Source organism: Coturnix japonica, chromosome 1 (genome assembly GCF_054131305.1).
Source record: "Coturnix japonica strain WE chromosome 1, WE-NBRP24, whole genome shotgun sequence".
Lineage (NCBI taxonomy): Eukaryota > Metazoa > Chordata > Aves > Galliformes > Phasianidae > Coturnix > Coturnix japonica.
In genome coordinates, this window is record NC_140663.1 from 20,047,648 (window position 1) to 20,073,219 (window position 25,572).

The following is a 25,572-nucleotide window of genomic DNA, read 5'->3' on the forward strand; positions in this document are numbered from 1 at the left end:
CTGATGATCAGTGTCATAGTGATTCTGCTGCTATAGCTTAGTTGATCAGACTGGTAATTAGTCGTGGCTCTTGGCTCAACAGCTAAGCAAGAACACTTGGAATGGATTGAGCTTTATATGGCATGCAATTTAAGTCATTTACAAAAGCAGTAACACACACTGCAAATTCACTTAAGTAGGTATTAAAAGATTAATTGAAAGACCTCAGAAAGCAGACATTACTGCTGTGTCAACAGAGTTATAGGAAGGGTTTCAGGGAGTTGCTCCAGATATTTCATGTTTTCATCCTTCATTAGGAAGAGATGTAAAATCTTTGCTTAAATTTGTGGAGATGATGCAAAAGACCTGTGGAAATTAATGACAGCAAAACGTTGATGTGATCTAGGCTGTGTGGTAACCTTAAATCTTTCAGTTAAGGTTTGTTTTAATATATAATGCAAAGTTAGATACTGTAAAATAATAACCCTGCCATATAAAGGAATGCAGGACATAAATAATATGACATTGTTTCTGGTATACCTTCATTCTTCAGTAGATTTGGGTAAAAGCAGATGAGCAGATTTTCAGGAGATCCCAATATCCAGGTGTGGCAGAACAGGGCAGCATGTGTGAAGTTGTGAGGACATCTGGCAGAGCTTAGTATTTGAGTCATCCTCTAGACAAGGTTGTGCAAACTGTTATAAAACAGAGCTAAAATATTTTTAAGGCTGAAGAAAGTATAGTTGAAGGACTCTTGTCTGTTCTGATCCTTGAAGAAAACTGACTTATTTCAGAATGCAGAATAACTTCACAGAGGAAGAAACAAACAGGAAGGGAAGTATTCCTTCACTTGGTAGAGAAAGGCATAAAAGACCAAAGGGCCAAAGCCAAGAAAATTCTCGTGAGAAATTAAAAACATGCATTTAATAGTGGTAGTGGTTATGTGCAGGGGTTGGAGAACAAGCAAAGAAATGAGTTTCACACTTGTCTTCAAAGATACAGTCTTTTCTGGAAAGCAAGAATAAGTTAGGTGTTAGACAAACTGATGTCTTTGGGTCCAGTAAAGGAGGAACTGGGAGAAGTTCTTTGACCTGTATAAAACAGGAGCTCCAAGCAGAAGATCTGATGGTCCCTTCTCGCCTTAATCTCCATCCACCCATGAAACACTCACCTTTTCATTTCAGTAGCTTTTTAGTCAGTTAACTTAGCTCATTTAACAATATTTTCTTGGTACATATGTGACTCACTGATAGGGTGTACTTGAGAAAGCATCCATTATTTGCAAAGCCTGTCTTGCTTTTTCATTTTGACAGAATGTGAAGCTGAAAACATGATGGATGGCTTTTTCTGTTTATTTTCTAAAAGATGTCAAGCAGCATATTTACTGTCTCAATTCCTGCAGCAACTTGTTAGTCTGAACAGTGTAAACACATCTTAGCAACTGTTAGTAATTGTGGAGAGAAAGATATTATGAATATAATGAAGACAGACAGAACTGATTTCTATTCCTCTTATTCTTTTTTTTTTTTTTTCCCCAATGCTTATAAAGACATGCACAGTACTTAGTTTAAAAACAAACAAACAAAAAAAAAAAGTGAATATTTGATACTTTTTCTTCCAAATGAATTAACAGCCACTTGTTTTTATACCCATGTAAATGATTACTTTGTCTTTAAGCCCATACTCACTAGATCTTGGAAAGAGAGATTCATTAGCGAGAGAAAAAGACTAACTGACATAGTAACTTACAGAGGGGAAAAGAAGCTTTAGATGAAGCCTAAGAGAAATGTGTAAAAGTAAATACTATGCAAATGAAATTTCCTTTATGATTTATACAGCAAAGAAGTAAGCAAAAAAAAAATAAAAAATAAAAAAAAATAAAAAAAATTGAAAGCTGTATAAAGCATCAAAAGTAATTTGTATGTTTTTAGCAAGTAGAAAATAGTTTCCAAATACACTGAGAATTTCACGCAAATGTGAGACTTTTAATTCAGGGAGCTTTATTTGTCACACATTTTTAGGCATTCCTGCTATGAAACATCATTTATACATTTGTTATATATACCTGAAAAAGGAACTTTGGATTCTTGACCTCTTCTTCCTTCTCAACACAACGATCCTATTAAAAACCTACACCTGACACTGTGGGACACTGGTCCCACAGTGATCAGAATCCTTGCAATTTCTGGCTTAATTAACTTGTGATGACTGATTTATTTCTATGCCAATATCATCTTTGACCATAAATAGGTCTTCTCCTTTCACACTGTTTATCAATCTGATGTTGATCAACCCAACTCCTGATCCCCTCTCTCTTCTTTCTTTCCATTAGACTTATGCATTTAAAACAAACCAACAAACCAATAAACCAAAAAGTTGCCATTCCCACTCATCCTTTCAATGCCATTTCTGGTTGAAATTCCTAATTTCAACTCAGATGTTTTCTGTATCTCCCCAGTGCTTGCTCAATGCAATTAATACTTCTGTGAAACCATGTTTCTTTTCCCTGTGATCTTATCATAGGGATAGTTCAGGATAATCTTATCTTTGCTAGTAAATCTCTGATCTTTCCAGCTATCTCTGATGATAATGATGTCTGTTAGGTTATTCTGAGCTTATTCCAGGTGTGGAATTTGTAAACCTACTCTAAAACAACAATTGAAAATCGGTTTCGATATAATTATTAAAATTATTTTCTAATTTAGAGAAAATCTTTTTTTAGGATGTAGTTGTGATTTTTTTAATAATGTAGAGCTTGCTTAATGTCATTACAAATTGATGCAATTATAAAAGCAATTATTTTGCTTACTTAGTGGTAAGGGCTATGAAGAACAAGCTGATTCTTTTTTTTTTTTTTATAAAAAAAAAAAAAAAAGAGTTGTTTATACCAAAATCAGATTTGCCACTCTGTGTTATTATCAGTGGTTTCTTCCTAAAACTCATTAACATCAGTGATATAGATACCAGTATTTTGGCCTTATGAGTAGTATTTGCCATGTACGAGAAGAAGACACTGACCACAGTAAACGGCGTTTTCTGTCCAGGATGAAATACATGAACAAGTTTAAGACTGAATCCAATAGTGGTATTTATGTTGTAACCTGGTGGTGGCTGGACCTTTCTAAACTCACTGAAGGTTATATTCATATAAACTGCTCTAGAGTATCAAATTTGTGAATTCAGTACAATTTTAACAACCTTGATCTTGACGGTGAATGTAGTTTTGTGTCCTTGTATGTGCCTTGTGCTTTGTCTACATTTGTAACTCTTCAGATAGATTATGGATTTGGAAATCTTACTGTATGACTAGATCTGCTTCTAGGGTGTATTTTAGTGAGCTTTGAAGTTTGCTTTTAGTTACTTCAGTAACTAAACTGTTTGGTTTGTTATTGGCATTAGGATAATTTGTTGTTTTAGTCACCTTTAAGTGTATGTTTGCTGGGGATTATAATCCAGTGTTTCTGGATTTACATTAAAGCTCTGTTTCATAATGGTACTATGCATCAGTGTGTTAGTCTTGAAGAATTGGACAAGGTCACCTGCCTTTCGGATGTCTGAAAAGTTGTTTTGACTTGCTGGAAATGTTAAATGTATAAACATATTTAGTGCATGCAGTTTGATTCTTACTGACAGGTAGGAGATGGTGTAAGTTTTTTAATTAATCTGACAGTGTTCTGTGTCATTATGGATGCACAAAATGGGAAGGAAAGAAATACCAACAGAAATGTTTGCTTGGAACAGCGTGTGGTTTCTACTCATGACTATATTGTATGTCATCATTGCCATCCTATGGCTTATGGTCCAGGACAGGAACTTTGTAAAAACCTTCATATACATAATATTGAAATTCTTTCAAGGGATAAAATATATATAGCTGGAAAAATTTGTCTCAGTGATTAAGCTATGCTTGTAAAAGTTTCAGTTTTTCTTTTCACTTGTCTCTCACTGCTATGGCTGGAATGTAGTCCTGTGATTGTTTTTAAATTTAAAGTGAACTGATACAGCTCTGTAAGACTTTTAGTTACATTTGTTTTAGCTTTGTTGTTTGCTTTCTGTTTGAAATCTTCTGTGTAGAATGAATGCTCCTAATGTCATTCGTAACTTTTGCATTTGTCTTTATTTTCTTTTATATGTTTTTAGTAGGTTTATGTCAGTCTTGTTATAATATCTTTATTGTGCTATTTTTTATTGTGATGCTGAATAGATTCAATCCTATTAGTGAACAGCATGTAGCAGGGCAGAGAAAATGTTTGGATAATAGAGAGTTATTTGAATAGTCATTGTTTTGCACTTTGCTTATTTTTAAGTATGCCTAAAATGTACCATCTTATTTAGATAAAACATATTAGAAAATTTTGACTGCAGCAAAATGCATGAATGCTGAGGACGGTAATGAGTCATCTAGTGAGAATGGTATTGTACCGACAGTACAATAACAGAAAAGGTCTCGAGTGCCTGCTGTCTTTCTATCTCTGACCTTGGAGAGAATTAGAACTTGCTTGTTGCAGAAGTTGTGCAACTAATACATCGATGCACCTGCTAGTTCTCACACACTAAATTAAATAATGTTTATAATGATCACTGATTCTTTTGTGAAATAAATATTTTCTCTTTCAAGTGATCTGGGCATTCAGCAGCTTTTACATATGTTAAGTGATCGTTCTCAACATGTGAAATTGCTTATACTTCAGAAAATTGAAACTTCCGTTCTGACAACATTTTCTCTTGCTGTAGAGAAACATATTTATTTCAAAATAAAGCTATGTTGGTTTGCTTTTTTTGTACTCTTGTAGAGGCCATGAACCAAGCCACACCTGCTAGAAAACTGGAAGAGGTTCTTCACCTCGCAGAGCTCTGTATCGAAGTACTGCAGCAAAATGAAGAACATCATTCAGAGGTGAGGCTGTAACTGCAGAGAATGGTTTCTTCCTATGTTTTTTCTTCCCTGATGCGAAGCAATTCTGTCAAGAAACATTTTAGCTTTACTTTCTGACATATGTTTAAGGCAGTTCACATTTACAGAGGAATAAGGGACTTGAAGCTTATGAAAAGTGAAGTGAAATACAACTCTACTTGAATCGCTTGAATGAACTGTAGGTATAGAAACAAAAATTAAAGAGCATAAAATACAGAAAACATCTTTGTGCTGGAGGTTGTGAAATGGTATGGAAAACATTCATAGCCTTATGCAGTTGTTCCTTCCAACTTTTCACCTGTCACTCAAAATAGAAAGAAAATGTAGCTGTATGCTGGTTTCCATCATACTGTTTAGGTTTTGATTTCAACATTAAAATTATGGTGGGTATAATTAGCACATTCTTCTTGCTTTTCTGCTGATTAGAAAAGTACTGTTTTTAAACTTCCCCTTTTCAAAATGGCAGTTCTAAGTAGAAAGAAAAAAAATAATGAATAATTTTGTGTTTCTTGCTATCAAGTCTTTTCCTTTGTGATACAGAAACCATAATATTTAGAAAATTTAGAATTACAGCACCTTTTATATCAAGGTACTACAAAAATAAACTTGACCAGGTACCCATAATTGTATATATTATTAACATGTAATGAATAAATATAGTTTTCTAAGGTTCAGGAAATTGTTTTTAAAATGTTCTCAGAAAATCAATAAATATTTTTGAGGAAAATATACAAAAAGATAAACATGATTTCATATATATAGTTAGAAATATGATCATTCAAAACATCTGGTTTTATATCACACTAACAAATCTAGTTTTTAGCCTACATCTGTCATGTGTGAACTTGTTAGAGATATTTTATCTTACACTGAAGAAACAGCTGTTTCAGTGATTTGAAATTAATTCCCTAGAGACCCCATTCTATGTTACTGTGCTACTCTGTAATGATTACTTAATAAATATATATATATATTGTTGTCTTTGTCATTTGAGACAAATTCTACATTAATGTAAGAATATTGTAATTCTATGGAAAAGAGCACAAAGGAAACAAATAAAATGATATATGTATGATTATACACCTCTGTTCAAAGATCACTGTTCACATTACTAACTCACATTCAGGGATGTGGTGTTTTCTAGAAGGGCAAGTTTGCATGTATCTTCAGAAGAATAATTCAGCAGAAGCTGTCAATCTAAGACAATTTGAGAAGAATGAAGAGAATTCAGAGATTATATCCCCTTTCCTTGCTATATGTTCAACTTGACTGAAATTTATAGAACAGGAAGGATTTCAGTACTAAAATACATATGAGAAAAAGATCACAAAAATTATACACACCCTATTTAAAACATAAGACTAAGTACATTGACTTCACATTGTATCGTTAAGTAAATGCTCAGTTTTCGGTGGTGCAGTTGATGAAAGGATCAGAAATCTCTAAGATTCTCAAACTCTCTAAAAGTTTATCAGATTTTGTAATTCTAAATTATTTCTTTTTTATTCACAACTCTTCCAAATTTCTGGGATTCCCAAAGGGAAGAGAGGTACGTGACTCATTGATTCATTATTTTTCACCATTTAGAGCATGGAACTGTGCATTGAATGGATAGCATGAATTAATCTGATGATTTCTGGTGTTGTGTTGCTACATTTGCGTGTCATTCTATAGTCTCAGCTCTTCAGACTTCCTCTGACGATGTCAGTGCCGTTGTTCCATAGAATGTGTGTCACCAATTGCTAATTGCATTTAGCCTGTTTTCATATTATCCACAATGACTGAAGAACCATCTTAGCTGTGGTATTTGCTGTTCTGTTCTTCTGCCCACGTAGTGATGAGTAGTTTTTGAGAGGGTCAGAATAATTTCTGTTTTGATTCAAAGCGTCATTTGCAGAGAGGAAGAAGGTGGAAAAAGATTGTGTTGTTTTACTCAGTCTTGGGGTTTTCTTTTTTTGCTTTGATTTTCTGGCAATATTTTTGAAAAGGTATTTTGTTTGCCTGAAAGGGACGCTTGACAAAGCCAGTATGTAACTTTTCTTCTATCCTTATTTCTTTGAATTTCTTTATTTTCTAGAGTAACAGTAATGATTCCGTTTAAACAGGATTTACTAATGAGAAATTTCCTCCAGTCTGAAGAAAAAACTCCATTCCAAATTCTTGCCAAAATTTCTGCAGCCTCTTCTGTTCTTTTCACTGTGATGCCAACCGGTGTCCTTAAGTTCTGACACTGCAGCGCACCAAGTGTCCTTCAGTAATGCTTCCAGCCTTCTAAGCATTTTTTTTAAACCATTTGCCACTTCATCTTTTCCTCGTTTAAGCTGCAGTTATCGTCCCCATATCAAGAAAGACAAATCCATCAGGAAGTCGAAGATGCAAGAGCATACCTTTGGAAGTTGTCTCTCATTTGATCCCTTTCTGGACTGAGCAGATTGTTCTGCATATCTAGGATTTGCATTTCAGGAATACAAGTGACATTGTTAGAAGCTGTGACAAAAAGAGTTTCAGGATTTATAGTCCTTTTCAAATGGAGTTCTTGGCAGGTCTTGTGGTAGGAAAGATTGCTTTTGATTCTTTGTTTTATACTTTTGTTCTGATTCTGTTGTCTCTCCCAGCATAATCTATTTCTTATATTATAGATACAAAGACTTACAAAATGTTTTCACATTTTTCACATGACTCTTTCATCCCCTCTGAATAAGACAGATGTGAAGTGACATATCCAAATGTATTTTGCCACAAATACAATGCATCTTTTTGCTTTACAACTTATGTTGGTAATCCTATTTTGTCACATTTGCAGGCATTCGCTTGGTGGCCAGAGTTATTGGCTGAACATGCAGAGAAGTTTTTGTCTCTTTATTCTGTTGATATGGATTCAGCACTTGAAGCACAGCCACAGGACTCCTGGGACAGCTTCCCACTTTTCCAGCTGCTGAATAACTCCCTCAGAAATGACAGTAAGATCTTCAGGTTTCTGCTTACTGTGTGCATAAGATGTTGGGTTTTTTTGTTTATTTGTTTTTTTATATCCATATACCCCAGAAATGTGTTTGTGATTCTGAAAGTAAGAGTGTCAGTGTAAGTAGATGACTACCCTCATGAAGGGAAAAAGGCAAGGCTACTAAACTAAAGCTGGGCCTTAAACAGGGTTGTTGAGTCACTGTTACTGCAGCACAATGGACATGGTCTGGGCAGGCTGAGAGAACTTTAGCATCCAGTCTTAGATGTCTGTTTTCCTGAAATACCTCTCCTTACTCAGACACATCGCAACATGTGAAATGCCATATCCCAGATTATTTCCTTTTTGGCACATAGTCCTAATGAAAGAAAATTACAGATATTTGGGAATTGTTGATCTGGGTACTTCTTTTGGCCAAACTACACAAAATTGCTCTGCTGATGGCTAGTTTATGCTTGATTTAGAAAGCTGCTCAGGAATGTGCAGGAACCAATTCAGTTTTGTGGCAGGTCTCATAAAAGGGTCAGGTACACATTACTTTAGATGGTTGTCTGATTTCCTGCATAAGATCTAAAACCCACGTTCAACATCTGAAGTCTTTACCCAGTGAGCATTGGGAATTACACATTTGGGGGGGGGGGGGGGGGGGAGGGGAGGGAAAAGGTGCTTTAATGGGGAAAGAGCCATAAGGAAATAGTAACCACAAGCAATCATGTCTGGACTATTACCAAGTCCTGAAGTTGAAACTCATTAAGTGAACTATGTCAAAGTGAAATATATGTCCTGTGCTCAAAGATTCCCTCAAACTGCAAATTTATGTCTCTTCTATTGGCATAATGTCTCTTCCAGTGTTTTCAGCACCTTTGTTTAACTTCATAGGTGTTGGTACTGGATGTTATTCTCCCCATAAGCTACATTACTTGAATAAAACACGACTAGGGAACAAAGATATTGTCTTAAGCAGTGTATTTAATTCTATCTTGCATTAGGAATAAATTCTGAGTAGTTTATCTGTTCTTTGGAAACTTACTGTGTTGTGAGTGCTTGCCAGTATTTCCATATTCAACTACATTTTAAAACAAAAGCAGCTTTTTTTTTCACACGGTTAACACTGGTGGTACCCTCCAATCATTCCTATCTTCTGGGTAATAAAGGCGTTTCAACTGAAAGGTCCTATATTCTCCTGGAGTACAAAGTTTGATGAAAAACTGGATGTTTTGAGGTCTAATAGTTTATGGTCTTAATTCATGGATTTGAGATAGCATTCTGGATCTGAGCAATTGAGATTTTTCAACTGATTTTTCTTTCCTTTAAAGCTTACACAGATAATAATGCTAAATGATTCAATCAGCCTTGGAAAAGGTATTTTATAGAGAATCAGGTAAATATTTTTTTCATGTCAAAGCAATTATTAGCAAAATTTTAAAACCTTGGCTGAAACGACTGCAATCTGAAATGTCACACCTGTATACCAATTTCAGTGATTCCCTAGAGGTAATAGATATAGTAAATGACAGTTTCTGGTGAGTGGAAACCATCTGGAAAATTATACTCTCATTTTTTTTTCATGTAACTATTGGAAAGCAACCATGGAAATTAGTCACCTTTTAATCAGTGGATATGTTAGCAAGTGGCAACTGACCATTCTACCAAGAACTGATTCCCAAGTGAAACATAACCACAGTGCTTATTCTTTAATTAACAGCCTTTTCACCTTGCAAGTATATTAAAGCCACTAGAAATAGCTCCCCATGCTTATATAATCAATTTTACTGTCTTCCAAATTGAAATAAATAATTCTGGCTGTACTCTAAGTGAAAACCTTTTCCTGGAAACTATCACCTTCACAAAGATAGATTTAGAAAAAAATCTAAAAAGGGAAAAACTGGAATGTGGCCTCATGAGGATAAAAAGGCTAGTGTTAATAATTAACAAGAAGAGTGAAGTGGGGTAAATTAGCCATAATAGAGCCCACAGTGACTGGCAAAGTCACCTCTCATTATCAAAAATCTCATTAGGAAATGAAGAGGTGGAAATCCCACTGGGTTATTCTCACTCTTCAGCTATATCAGAGATTACTTTTCAGATTTCTTTCAAATGAAGAACTGTTAGGTCACCATATTGCATATTAGGTTAATCTTCAGTGAAATTTGGAGAACTGACACCTGCGTGTTATTCTATCTCAAGAGCTTTAAACGAGCTCAAAATGTTCGATGCGGGAGTCAGTTTTCATGCAAACCTGACATGAGCAAACTCATAACAATAAAGACGCAATCTAACATTTACAGCATTAAAGCGAAATTTCATTGAATGGTTATTTTTATAACTGCATCACTAAAATACAGTATTGGAAATAGTGTTCAATAATGAAAACACATAGACTTCAGTCCTGAAATATATCAGATGTGTTATTTTAATTAGAATGCAAAACATTGTACATAATTAGAGCCAAATGATTGAAATACAGTATTCATGTGGCATTAAGGGAAAAAAAAATAAATCACAGAATCATAATTTTTGTTAAATAACTTTTCTTGAATTAAAAGGAGGGGGAAGTCCTGACTCAAGCTTGCTTCACATTTCTATTATGAAGGATTCCATTCTAAGTCACTTGAAGCTTTCCTGTATTTTCTGGCCTTATTCCACAAGAATTAAGAAGTGTGTTCTGAGTTCATTAGTGATTGTCCTTCTGTTGCTCTAAGTCTAACCAATGAAGTTTGACTTTTTCAAATGGATCGAGAAATGTGATCTTCCTATCCTATGAGACCTTGCAATACAGTTATTTCAAAGCGATGTGTGCTGGAGAGATGGGTAACAGATTGAAGATAAATTTGTTGTGAATTTTCAAAATTTAAATGTTTGGAAAAAAATGCTGTAGCTACTTCTATAATATAAACGTTAATCATCTCCAAAGTTTCAATTGTTGATACTCAGTTGTCCCTGACTGTGTAAAGCTTTGCAGGTGGTACAGAGATAGCAGTACCCAATATCTCTCTATGATAACAAGATTATTTTTTCCAGAGTTGCATGTTCATAGAAGAAATCTATGACTGTCCCAGGACTGTATATTTTCTCAGTAATAAAGATGTTAGTTTTTCTCCACTCAGCCTATTAATTATATTACGAAGGGGATTGCTTTAAGAGGACTATTTAGATTCTATTGTTGTTTAATTATTCATATTAATCACCTTTTTTCGTGCTTCAGGAAAGACATATCTCATCTTCTCTTGGTTAACATAATCAGAGATAGTTTTTACTGGCATATGCACGATTCCATCAAGTGTTTCTATATTTAGCTACTTTTATAGGTAACTTAATTTTATATTTCAGTATTCTCCTCCTTTTCTTTCCAACTTTTGTTTCCATTCTGATATCATGGAATTTTAGCTGCAACAATTACAGATATAATATACTGTACTGTTGCTCAGCAGTCTTTGTTTCACTGAGTATTAATAGTGAAATACCTGTGAGCCTGCTGTAAGTCACTTAGGGCACATCTGTCTGATGAAGCTTACTTTGAAAAAGCTGCATGTTGAAATTGAGTCTCTTGAAAACTATTGTCATTATCATGGCAATTGATTTAAAACTGGAGTTCTTTGATATGTTTTGTTTTTTATTTTCCAGTATTGCTCTCTAAACTGCATTAATAGAATGGCCTGGGTTGGAAAGGACCACAATGATCATCCAGTTTCATCCCCCTGCTGTGTGCAGGGTTGCCTACCTCCAGACCAGGCTGCCCAGAGCCGCATCCAGCCTGGCCTTGAATGCCTCCAGGGATGGGGCATCCACAACCTCCTTGTGCAACCTGTTCCAGTGCTTCACCACCCTCTGAGTGAAAAACTTCCTCCTAATCTCTAACCTAAACCTCCCCTGTTGCAGTTTAAGACCATTCACCCTTGTCCTATCCCTATCCACCCTCGTAAACAGCAGTTTCCCTTCTTGTTTATATGCGCCCCTCAAGTATTGGAAGGCCACAATGAGGTCTCCCTGGAGCCTTCTCCAAGCTAAACAAGCTAAGTTCCCTTAACCTTTCTTCACATAAGAGGTGCTCCAGCCCTCTGATCATCTTAGTGGCCCTCCTCTGGACCCATTTGAAGAGCTCCACATCTTTCCTGTGCTGGGGGCCCCAGGCCTGGATGCAGTACTCCAGATGGGGTCTCACAAGAGCCGAGTAGAGGGGGACAATCACCTCCCTCTCCCTGATGGCCACCCCTTTTTAATGCAGCCCAGAACACAGTTGGCCTTCCAGGCTGCAAGTGCACAGTGCTGGTTCATGTCCAGCTTCTCATCCACCAGGACTCCCAAGTCCTTCTCCACAGGGCTATTCTCAAGGAGATCTTCTCCCAGTTTGTATAAATACCTGGGACTGCCCGGAACCAAGTGCAGCACCTTGTTGAAACTCATTAGGTTTTCATGGGCCCACTTCATCCTCTGGATGGCTTCCCTTCCTTCCAATGTGTCGACTGTCCCACTCAGCTCGGTGTCATCTCTAACTTGCTGAGGGTGCTCTCAATGCCATTGTCTGTGTCATTTCTGAAGTATGTCTCATACAGCAAAATTCATAGCATTTAGCATATAAGCTGAGACACTTGCAATTTTTACTAGAATTCAAATAACATTAACAGATGCTTTGTGGAGACAGAATGAACTATGAACAATAAACTGATAGAAATATCAACAACTTCTAGTGGATTGGATGCTTTTCAACTGTTGCAAATAGAACACAGAGCCCCAAGGAATGCTCCTATGGTCTTTTCATGTCATGTTTTAGCATCTTTCAGCTATGTAACAGTTGAATAACTTATGTCTTGAATTCCAATATTTCTTATCTGGGAGATGTTTCTGTTCCCACAGTCCATTTCCCCTTAATATTGTACACATATTGCCTTGCCCTGGCAGAGAGTTTTGTTTTGTTGTTGTTTGTGTGAATATGAGATGGCTCACATGAAAAGCACGTGGGGCATCTATACTGACAAGATGACAGAGAATTAAGCTATGTAGCTTTGGAGACAAGTGGTAGTTGAGGGTTTTGAAGTGTGGCATTACCTCAAGGATCTCTTGTTTCCCATCTGCTTAGATGCAGAGGTGGTACCTGTTGGCAAGATCAATTCTAATGACAGGGTAGAGTGCCGTGAGTTTGTTGATGATATTGAGCTCTGTCACTCAATCCTGGGCACTGAGTTCTTTCCCTCCCCTGCTGTAATCCTTGAGATCTCCATATGGGTAAATCAAATCTGTCATGTCCTCAACTCTGGGAAAACAGAATTCTCGCAGAGTTGTTCATCCAAGACAGCACTTGCATGTGTGTGCCCACATACAGAGCGATCTATTTGGAGTGCAGTCAGATTAAGCATCTTGGCGTCGTTTTAGGTAGTTTCATTTCCCTGCAAAGATTGGTGTCAGGATGTTAGGAAAATGATTCAGCTTTCTAAGCTGAACAGCTTTTATTGCTTGTGACTTCTTTAAATTTCATTCTGACTTCTGAATAACAAGAGCTGCCCTCCTGCCCATGAGGCTCTATTATTGTAATTCCCTGAGCAGGTCTTGCAGCAGAGCATTTCTGTGGTGTGTTCAGAAAACAGTGAACTACAGGCTCATCCCCTCAGGTAACTGTGATTGCCTGATTAATGCCCATCCTTGAACTGATTCACTGTAAAGCAGCAATATTGACTTAATTGACACAATTGTGTTCTTGTTGTTTTTAAGTTCAAAGTAGCCTTAAAAAATCAGCCTTGTATGTAGCTTGATGCCTGCCACCTTTTGTTTCTCAAAGGCAATGTTCATCAGCTGTTTACTGTGAAGCACTCAACATGTGGGCAAGCTTCCACATCTTTGTGTTAATATCCAAATCCTTCTCAGGTGTTGCTATTGCTGGGTAGAGATGCTGCATTTCTTAAGATATACAAATACAAGGGAAAAACAACACACCTTTGAAAGACTGGTTATGCAATTAATTATGCCGGAACGAGGTAGTTAACAAGTACTTCTATGAGCAGTGTAAATAATGGATCGTGTTTGTAATGGACTCATATGTTTTCTCCAGGGTAGATTCTCAAGGGTTCAATAAGAGAGAAGCCTATGCTGCTGCCTTTTTCTCAGCGGAAACCCTAACAATCTCTGTCTGTTACCTAGCTGCATGTTTTCATGAGACTTGATTTGGTGGAGATCTCCACACTTGTTTCTATATAACACTGAAATTAGCTAAAAGTATTAAAATTCTCAGGAAGAAAAGCAACTGGACAAAAGAAGAGAGTGATGATCTCATCAATCTTCTCACCCTCTGAAAAAGTGATTGATACATAATTTCCCAGTTCTCCAAGAACATTTTAAAGAAAATAGCATTCAGACATTCAGCAATACATTTCTCTGCAGTGCAAGTAAAAATAAGAAAACATAACTTGATGACACACTTTCTTCACAGTCTTCATCTCCCTAGATTGTCTGTGGTAAACAGTCACAAAGAGAAAACAAAGGAGTTTTTGTAAGTTACAGACGTTGTTTTTGTATGTTACACATGGAGTTGCAGTAGTGAACTAGAACAAGAGGAGTTCATGTCTTCATGAAGTGGATTCCAGGGTTTTGAGCCACATGATCTAGCCTTTTACTCTTAGGAAGAAGAGGCCTCCTCAAAATGCAACTAAGGTACCCATGCATGTCATGAGAAGTCTGAAGGCAGGGATAAGTAAGAGGAGAAACACAGAAGCCATTTCCATTTGAAGTGTTTGGTAGCTTGAGATATAAAGAGTGAGTGAACTCAAGCCTGAAGCACAATGAGCTGAAGAGAAAGCTGAAGCACAAGACAATGTAAAACATATAACAGTAAGAGAAATGATGAAAACTTCTCATTGTGACTCAGCTTGCCTACATGACACATGGGAATATCACAGTATCGCACAGTATCACAGTATCACAGTATCACAGTCTCGTGCGGGTTGGAAGGGACCTTAGAGATCGAGTCCAACCCCCGGGATTCAAGCCTCCTGTGTAGCAGAGCGGCACTTCTACTACTTGCGCCACAGGGGGGATTCGAACCCGGGCCTCATGGTGTTGCAAAGTGGCATTCCTACCACTTGCGCCATTGGGGCACACATTGTTACAGGTTCTAATAATAGTACTAGATTAATGGGTGAACATGGACGTTCAAAACATGAAACTGATACAGTCCCTTGGTGTTACAGACTTTAGGTAGAGTAAAGATGAGACTTCACTAAAGAACATTCTAAGGACTATCAGAACAAATAGCAGTGATGGCAAACTTATTTTTAGATTTTGAACATCTTCAGTTTAATTTTATCTTCAGTTCTAATTTTATTTTGGTTCTGTTGTACAAAATTACTAAGGCTTAGATTAAGCAAAATATATCTTAAGAAGATACAGAAGTGATCTGGCTCAACAATGGACTTACATATGTGCCTATTTTTCATAACAGTGGCATCTAAAAATGGTCTGTGAAGCCTTCATGATGCACTTGCTTTGTTGTTTTTTTTATTTACTGTACTTACTACATAGGCTGCATCACACTATATTTATTCTTACCATATTTTTGTGTTGTAAAACATTTTGAGAGATATTCTTTCCTGTTGCATATTAAATGAGAGAAAGACCTGACATTTATTTCTGGTTTGTTTCTTTTTAAAGCATTTTTGTGCAATGGAAAGTTTCACAAGCACTTGCAAGAAATTTTTGTTCCCATGGTCATCCGCTACATTGACCTCATGGAATCATCAATTGCCCAGTCCATTCACAGAGGTCTTGAACAAGAGTCGTGGCAACCTGTCAAGTAAGTTTTTTCTATGGGATTTCTTCAAAGCACCTGCCTGCAGCTTTCTGTCTAACCAGGTGTTGTCCTCTGTTGTCCTCTAAATATTCTATTTTTTATTGTATTTCTACATTGTTTATTTCTTCACAGGAGCATCACCAACAGTCTTCCTAATGTAGCTCTTCCAAAAGTTCCAAGTTTGCCTCTTAATCTTCCACAAATGCCTAGCTTTACTACACCAACCTGGATGACTTCCATGTATGAATTCACGTGTGTATTCTTCAATAACCTTCTGACTGTATGTCAGCTCTGCATGGCCTTGTAACTGTTCTGTGCAGCTGTTTTTGGATTGCATGGTGTTTATAATCCCTTAGTTGGAAATTACTGTTTCTTAGGAGTGAGCCAAGCATGGACTGTTAGCGAGTTGTGCTTTCTAGTGCCTTTAAATGAACTGATCTTAAACTTGGTAACTTAAAAAATCAGCTTAGCAAAGGTTTGTCAAAGTATGAGGGATGTTTTATACCCTAAACTACTTAATTATTCTTCTTAATTAATAATCAGTGAGGAATCTTTGGAATAACTGATTTTAGATCATAAAGTGAGGCAGCCCATTTTTGCACGGGCTACATTAACTCATTGTATGTGAAAACTGGTCCTGAAAAGTGATTCCAACAGTTGATTGCAAATATAGCCATTAAATATCCATATTAGAAGAAAATTTTAAAGGTTAATTAGTACTCAGAATAGAAGTACCTCTATTGCTTTGCCTGTTTCAAAATATATATATTTGTTTTTGTTTTGTCCCCAACATTTGTGTTCTTTCCTCAGAAAATAAAAAAGAGGGGAAAAAAAGATAAAAAGTATAAAATAGAACAGATATGCCCTATTCTGCAGGAATACTCTTATAGTTACAGGCCAGAATTCGTATGGACACATCTATATATACTAGATGAAGATTCCAGGAGAACTTTGCTTTAGCTTGAGTTGTAATAGGAAAGGATGAAGGTGAATGACTTCAGAAAACATACATGTAACACACAAAGCTTAATAATAAAATTTCAAGCCAAGTCTTGTTTTCTCAAGTTTTGTGATGGAATAAAACACACTTAACAAGTACTCACATCCATTACTATGAGAGTTGATAGTTTGTGCTCTGCCAGATTTCTGGCACATGTCTGTTGACTATTGTGGTTGCTGTTCTGCTGCTAATTCTTCTGAAAGCTGACAAAATTCCTCTTAATCCTTGGCTTTGGTAGCTTTTGTGTTTACTGTAATTCTTGATCTCTTCTAATGTGCTTATACAATTGATTTCAGCTCTGAGTACAAACTAATTGGTCATCTGCTACTCAGATCTATTTGCCTAGTTATTCTCACACTTTAAAGGTTACTTGTTTTTTTAAAGAATAGCTTTTAGAGTTAAAAGTTGTTATAATCCTAGATGTGATCTTCTTACAGTCTGTATTCTAGTAGCCTCTTTCAGTAAAAATAACTTCTAGATTTTAAAATACATGTATTTTACATATTGGATTTATAATTAATATATAAGAAGTATTAGTCCTGGTTGGAGGATTATACTGGTATAACTTTCCTAAATGAAAACTTTGGTGTGGCAAATGCTGTTAAAAAATTAGCATGGGCCTTTTTAAACCATTGGAAATCTTTTATTCCAAGGACCCAATTAAAAAGAGACAAAAACTAATCAGTACTTTTTGCACAAACAAGTCCCAAAATCTTAAATCTTGATTGCAAAACAGTAGAGTTTGCACTTAATTTTAGATCAATAAATAACTCTATTGAGCACAGTTGAAAACAAGAGTAGCAATTTTCAGGTAAAGCAATATTATTCCATTCATTAGGCCAAATTAGCTTATCATAAGTGTTCAAATAAAAACCTTACAGTGGCCAAGAATGGGTTTTGTAATTATGCACATAAATTCAAATACTTCAGTGGCTTGATTTGAATGTGGGAATACCTTCTGCTGCCAGGAGGAGGTAAAAACTGACTTCAGCTTCTCTTCATATTGCATTTTATAGAGTATTAAACTCTGAGATGATGTAACCAGCTATCCAAGGGGAAACAAAATCTTCAGACTGTAGATCCACTTCAGGGTAATGGGGCATATACTGACAATATTATTTGTAATGCCTTTAATGAATAATGGACAGAAAAAAATTCTGTAGTCTGTGTAAAGCAGTGATCTGGTACAAATAGGAACAAGTTGATTGAAATCACAGTTCTCTTCAGCAGATAGCAAACAAATTGGATATTTGTGCCTGAACTAGGAAAAATTAGTTTCTGTTGTAGCACTTAATTTTCCTGCCTCATCCAAATTGTGTAATAATACAGTAGTCAAATTCAAATGTCATCGGACAGTGCTGAATAAAAATTGAAGAATGGAATCTCAAAACGTATGAAAAGAGAATGAATGAATTAGTGTTTCTGACAGAATGAATTAGTGTTTCATGAACCTGTGTCTATTACTACATTTATTTTAATTTGAAACTTTACTTGGTAGTGTAATGAAACCAAATTAAGTGGCTACCAGGGGGTGAACGTGCATAAGAATACATTAATGTTATTGAGAACACATTAGTCCTCCTGAGTCTTAAAGAATTTCATTTAGAATTCCATTAGGCTGAAAATGAAAAAAAAAAATAAATGAAAAGATAAAAAATGATAAAATATGATCTAATGATGAAAAATGGTAGTTCTGTTTCTTGAGAAAGTATATCTTGTTTTCTACAAAGTGTGTTCTTACCAACTTTAATATTGACTGGCATTACTTCCATTTCTGTCACTATATCATTTATCATCTTTTACCTCATCTGTCTAAAAAAATGACTGATTTTCAAGTCAGATATTGTGTATAATGTAGCATCTACAGCTTCATTCTCTGGTAGTGTACAAAGCAGATATAATGAAATCCACAGTATTGGTGTCAAATAACTTAAAAAACAGACCAACAAAATTATAGACTTCCTGAGTTGTTGTGGGGGTTCATTACTGATGTTTCTTAATTAAACTTAATGGTGTATAAAAATGCTCCTCACTCAGCTCTAACCTGAACAGTAACATCCCTGTGCAAGTTGTAACCTTAGCAGTCTCCTGGGCTTTTTTTATTGCTTCTGCTGTTTTCTTCCAGGAGCACAACACAATGTAAAATAAGTAATTATTGTTTAAGATAAATGAGGAAAAATGCATTATAATGTGCAGGCCCTATTTGAGAACTGTGAACTATCCTGCATCTGGGAAGGGACAGTCCCAAGCACGGATATGGGTTGGGTGGAGAACAGCTTGAAAGCAGCACTGAGAAGGATTTAAGGGTGTTGGTTGATGAAAGACTCAACATGAGCCATCAGTGTGTGCTTACAGTCCAGAAGGCCAACTGTATCCTGGGTTGCTTTGAGATAAGCGTGACTGGCAGGAAGAAGGAGATGATTCTGCCCCTCTGCTCTCATGAGACCCCACCTGGAGTACCGTGTCCACTTCTGGAGCCCCAAACACAAGAAGGACATGGAGCTGTTGGAGCAGATCCAGAGGAGGGCCATGACGATGAACAGAGGGCTGGAGCACCTACCCTTTGATAACAGACTGAGAGAGCTGGGGCTCTTCAGCCAGGGGAAAGAAGGCTCCATGGGGACCTTATAGTATCGTTACAGTACTTGAAGGGGACCTACAGGAAAGCTGAAGAGGGTCTTTTTAGAATAACATGTAGCAACAGGGCAAGGGGAAATGGCTTTAAACTGGAAGAATATGGATTTAGAGGAGATATTAGGCAGAAATTGTTTACTGTGAGGGTGGTGAGACACTGGAACTGGTTACCCAGAGAGGCTGTAGATTCCACTTCCCTGGAAGCATTTAAGGCCAGGCTGGATAGGGCTTCAAGCAACCTGGTCTAGGGGGAGATGTCTCTGCCTGTAGCTGGGGCACTGGAACTAGATGATCGGAAAGGTTCCTTCCAATCCAAACCATTCTGTGATTCATTCTGTGACTCATTCTGTGATCCTTCTTGCAGGTAGTAGAGACATCAAAATGTGACATTTAAGTTGTTCGTTTGAACCTAGCCTTTTCCATAAGCAGGCATCACCACTCAGCCTTCTCTGGCCTCCCTCTCTTCCCAGCTTGGCTGTCGTTTTTGGCACTAAGACAGCACAGCAGAGAACAGTGATGACTCAGTAGTACTGCTAGCATTAAGGCAGGGGAAAAAGGGGACGCTTGTGTGAATCTGGAAGATGATGGGTTTTCTTAAGACCAAAGCAGTGCTCCTGCTTCATCTGTGCGACCTCTCCAAAGGCCTGAACATGTGCTTTAGGCCTTCCTTCATGTGACTCCCCAGTGTCACAGCCCGCCTGGTGTGACCTAGTGTTATTGCTACCTATGAGTACCCTAATCAGTCAAATATGAGAGATCTTCCTTATTTTTATGTTAGTTCATTTTTTAACCTGACTCTTGCCTGACTTAGCACATTCAGCACTGCCCAGTTCCTTCCATGAGAGCTGGGGTCACTTTGCCCTCTGATAACTGTGTTCTTTTGACATGAGGTAGAAGCAAGAAAATGACAGTATGGATATATTTAAGCTATCTGAATTAGAATTAAACCTGCCATGCTGTTTTTGAGGCTTGTGTCACTGACATCCTGGGATGCTGTGCTGTGAGTATATATATATATATATATATATATATATATATATATATATATATATATATATATGGCTTCTTAAGCAATAACCTAGGCATTGAAATGCAAGGTATCATGAGTGGAAACTTAAATGCATTTACAGCTAAGATTAGCCTTGAATTACTGTATCTTATCACATGTCTTGAAATTTATCACTTGGTTCAGGGTGGAAGAAGAACTTGAAAACAGAGCTGTACTAATTCCATTTTGTTTGTGCATAAATTTCCTTATATCATTTATGTTCTCTTATTTCCATTGGGATATTCCCTAAGAATTAATGAGCATTTGTCAAGGGACTACTTGTCTGGGTATCTCTTTTATATTACAATTAGTATTTTTAGTTCTTTGGTAGATTTATCTGAGTTATGAAAGCAAGAAAACATATGCAAAATCTTAACTGTTTTAGAAAATGTCCTTGCTAATTAATGTCCCTTTATCCTTTATGTTTCCTGTCTTGATCTGAAATTTGAGCTACATCATTCTTCCATGTTCCTCATCATCCCACCTAACCTCCTTCAGCCTACCATATTCCTCAGCTAGCAGATGAGAAAACTGTACTTTTTTCATCTTCTTTAGAATTACTTAAAATGTTCCATTACCATTTTCGTATCCTTGGAATAAAAGTAACTGTGCTATTAAATAAAGTGAAGTGAAGGAGAGTGATGGGATGATGAGGAAATCCTATTCTGTTATATAATTCTGTGGCAGATGGGATAGACACCCGTACATTTATCTTTTGTTTCTTGGGGATTTTGTTTTATTTTGTTTTCCATAGCAACGGCTCAGCTACATCAGAAGATCTTTTTTGGAAACTGGATGCTCTGCAGATGTTTGTTTTTGATCTTCACTGGCCAGAACCAGAATTTGCGCACCATTTAGAGCAGAGACTTAAACTCATGGCCACTGACATGATAGAAGCCTGTGTTAAAAGGTACGGCTGAAATAACAAATAGGAAAATGGGAGAGATTTAAAAATTAAGATAGGAACAGGCCTTAGAAATCAATAAATCAAGTCTCTTTGCCATTCTATATTTGTGGCAAATGTTAACAGTTGACTAAGAAATAGAGTAATGGAGAATACACAATCTGTAGACAGTTCAATAGTGTCAATCAGAAAATATGGAATATTGATATAGATGACTAAAGGAACAGAGAAGCCTTCATAATCAGTGAAGTTTAAACTGATAATACAGTATTGTTTTGCTTTAAACTTAATAGGAACAAGAACTTGAGACTTACTATATGAACCTATTACTGTAAATCTACCATGGTGATATTTTGGTGAAAAAGGCAGAAGCATACCACAGAAATTTGTATTTGTTTTTGGAAGGAAGGTGATATAGTGAGTGGAATAAAAGTTTGTGGTCTATAGCAAAAGTATATATGAGACTATGCTAAAATGGAAGTTTTCCAGTCAGTCGTGCAGACTTACATCCATCTGTTTAAAAGTTTTCAGCTTAAAGACTCAAGGATATATGAAATTATTACTAGTAATAATGATTTATTGAAACATTATTTTTTTTAAGGTGGTTACATATCGATATGAGAAGGCAATTATATTAATATAAATACTTGGATTTCTCCTAGGCAATAAATCTAATGCCACAAGTTGGCATTATCTAACACTTTGCGCTATATCAATTTGACTGTGGGGATTTTAGTGCCACACACATAGTAAGGTAAAAGCAGCTCACTGATGGAATCGCAGGTAGAAGCCAAGAGCAAAAATTATTTACACAGAGGCACTAGAAGAAGAATTCCTTATGGGTTGTGTTTTGGTCAGTGATACCAATCCTGATCTCTTTGCTGCTTGCAAACAAGAGAATAAGATTTTGGCAGCAATAAATGAGGGTTGTGTCAACATTACAGAAAGCTCTTTATGTCATTATTTTAACTATATTGATATTTTAGGCTGAATACATAACATACTAATGTTCATACCCTAAGTATATTTTAGTGTTATCAAAGATATCAAAATTAAGGTAAACAAAGGAAGTGGTATCCATAGGATGAGTTTTATTGAAAAGTAGCAACTCAGAAAAGAAAGATGGAACTATTTTCTTACTGTGATACTACTGTGTTCTATAAGATATCTTAAATTGGGGAAAAGATCATTCTGTTCCCATTTTGTAAAATATTGTGTCAATTTCTACTGTGTGTTTACAAATAAAGGTAGAAATAAAACATTTTTATATTTATGTATTCTGAAACTATAATCATTTATTTCAGTAACGTTCAGTGAAAATAGTTTTGTTCATTACTGATCTCATGATACATCTTAGGTTTCACTGTAAGTATTCATATTTGTTTAAGAATGAACTCTATCAATGAGGTTCTCTTTTTGGTTAAAATTTAAAAAGGATTTTAGAATTATATTCCTTGGATTAGCACTTTATTGTGAACTACATTTTAACATAGAAGAGCTGCAATATGTGGGATATTTTCATTTCTTTAAATTGTTCTTAGTCACCATACAAGGAAGCATATTGTTGTCTAGTTGGCAAGAAGATAATACAGTTATTATTTGTCTGCAGTAACTGAAGCAGTGCAGAACCTTGAAATTACCATCAGTGCCATTGTTTAGTGAATGGGTAGATATCGTGCACTTTCAGAATTTTATTTCTAAAAACTTCTCACGTGCACGTACATCATTAAATCAACATGGTGAATAGGGTTTATATATTTCGGTAGTAGTCACCTAAAATTATCGGAGAGACTCATATTATGAATTGTGTTTTAATAAACAGAACAAGAATCGCATTTGAAGTCAAGCTGCAAAAGACAAACAAATCAACAGACTTGCGTATTCCTTCTTCTCTGTGTACAATGTTTAATGTCTTAGTTGATGCCAAAAAGCAGACAGCTAAACTCTGCATACTAGAAGGAGGGCAAGAGGTAAGTGGAATTTTGTATGCTTAATTCTTATGTTCAGTTCACATGAAACGCCCCGATCTGTGGACAGTCCTTCGTAAATTAATGTCAAATTAGCTGAAAGTTATCATGCTCAGGGGCATAGAGTGCTCCTTAGAGGGATCACTCAAGACACTTCCCCTCATCTTCTACAACAGAGAAGATACAGTGCTTCTCTAATTTATTTGCTGTGACCCATTAGTATGTAGATAATCAGAGAAATTCCCGAATCACAAACACTCTGAGAATTTTGCTTGGGTTGCAGCAGCTCGTAATCCTTCATCAGGACTCTTTTGTAATAGTAAAATAGTGCCAAAACACTGTCCTTTGCAGTCAGGTTTTAATTGAGTAAGAATTGTTTTAATTGGCTTGTATACTTAGCATTCATGCCTGTGACCATGCTGAAAATAGAGGAAAGAAATAATCAGCTAGTTTAATGGGATTTTCTTATTCAATTGTGAAGGTCAGAGACAATTTTGGTCCTAGTCTGCTACTGGGATGGTAGATTCCCCAAAGCTGAAGCACTGATGTATTTTTAAAGGAAATACAGAATTCACTGACTGCTGTACTTCCCATCTTGTCACTCTCAGCAGGAATAATATGCAAAGTGAAAAAAGGCATGCTATGTAGGCTGGTGACATTGCCAGCATCGAATTAAAGTTGTTCTTGTTCTGCGTTAGTACTAATGCATTGTTGTAATTTGGTTTTGGAGAGATAGTAAGAAAATGCGTCAGAATGTGGCGGGAAAATAGATTTTATATATATATATATATATATATATATATATATATATATATATATATATATATATATTTATGTATATAAAAATTATGTTTATATATAGATATAGATATTATATATAAAATATAGATATTATATATATATAATATAGATGTTTTTATATTATATATATTTATATATTATATATATTTATAAATAATTTTATATATATAAATATATATATAAATATATATATAAATATATATATAATATAAATGTAAATATTTAATATTTATATTATATGTAATATTATATATATGTGTGTATATATTTTTATATATACATATAAATTTATATAAATAAAAAATAATACAAAATAAAAATAAATATATATATATATACATATACATACGTGTATATACATATATATATGTCTGCTTTGGGTAGCTTTACATTTATTTTATTTGGTCATATTGTTTCTCTTGATTTTTTCTGTTTCTGTACCACGCTTTTTATTTTGTTGACTCATCTATTTGAGTTAGTGTATTCAATGTAATTGTCTTTTTTTTTTTCTCAATTCAATGAGACATTCATCAATTTCCTGTTCTACCCTGTCATCTTTATTTTCCCTTTTGGTTTTCCATGACATGAACCAGTTTGCTAGTCAATGGGTAAGTGTTTTCTTTTCACTGTTTTTTTAACCTACATTTTTTCTTTAGTTTTTAGCTGCCATTTTGGATTCTAAGTTGAAACAATGCTTTTGTGTTTGTTTGTTTATTAATGTGCTAGGCCAGCCTTAGGAATGCTCTTTTTGCTATGAAAGAGCTGAACAGTGTGATGAAATAGGTACTTATTTTGAAGTTATTCAAATAAGTCCCCAAATTAACATTTGTTCCAGCTCATCTAATCAACCGAAGAAATCTCAAGTTCTTCGCATATCAGAAGTTACTGTGTAATGGGGGAAACTTCCTCATAAATTTTGGATTGTAAGTTTGTTCTGCTTACAAGGCTATTTCAGAATAAGAAAGACTAAGAAAAAATAAGTCTTTCTGCCACTTGTAGCTTACATCATAGTTGTTTGAAACACTTGAAGATTTCTTCAGTGAGATACTTCTGGAATCTGCTCATTTGCCAAAGAAGCCGGAAGAGCATCTTATGGCGTAACCTGTTCTATTTCTTGCTCTTCTATAGAAGCTCAGGCATTTCCAGATACTCCAACTCAACCACTTGGTCCGTTTCCATATTAGCTTTCTTTTCTTTGTTCTTCTTCAGCCTCATTTTAATCTCAGACATGATATTTTATGCAAGTCAAGAGAAGTTTTTCGTAAGGCCTCAGTAAAAATAATGATTAAAAGGCTGTTTATTCATCTAAAACTCAACTGAATATCCATCTGACAGTTCCTAAAACTAACTCTGCAAGTGATGGAAGATGTTATTTTATGAGGTATTAGACTTAAGCATCTCCCTGAATGTTTCATAATCTTTTCCTTTCTTATACAGAGGTGTGAGCACTTGTATGCTTTATTCAGTTAGAGTCAGATGAGGAATTTTTCACCTTTTACTATCAGATAGGGAGGAATTTTTATTTATCATGTAATAATGGTCATGGTTATCTGTAGCAGCACCTTGAGTTTTGAGTTTAAATTTG

At 35.7% G+C, this 25,572-nt stretch overlaps 1 protein-coding gene across 12 annotated transcripts in view; it reads left to right on the top strand.

Annotated features, from left to right (window-relative positions):
* Window positions 1-25,572, top strand: part of CADPS2 (calcium dependent secretion activator 2) — a 278,795-nt gene that overhangs the window by 216,243 nt on the left and 36,980 nt on the right. For 2 of the 12 annotated variants that reach the window (XM_085523891.1, XM_085524106.1), the window contains 7 exons: window positions 4,773-4,876; window positions 7,698-7,854; window positions 15,495-15,636; window positions 15,766-15,885; window positions 21,070-21,225; window positions 23,042-23,189; window positions 24,581-24,595. In XM_085523891.1, the coding sequence (XP_085380017.1) occupies window positions 4,773-4,876; window positions 7,698-7,854; window positions 15,495-15,636; window positions 15,766-15,885; window positions 21,070-21,225; window positions 23,042-23,189; window positions 24,581-24,595 (842 nt within the window). Of the gene's footprint in view, window positions 1-4,772; window positions 4,877-7,697; window positions 7,855-15,494; window positions 15,637-15,765; window positions 15,886-21,069; window positions 21,226-23,041; window positions 23,190-24,510; window positions 24,596-25,572 lie in introns of those variants that run through there. The other 10 variants (XM_085524029.1, XM_085524496.1, XM_085524208.1 and 7 more) reach the window with 7 other exon arrangements.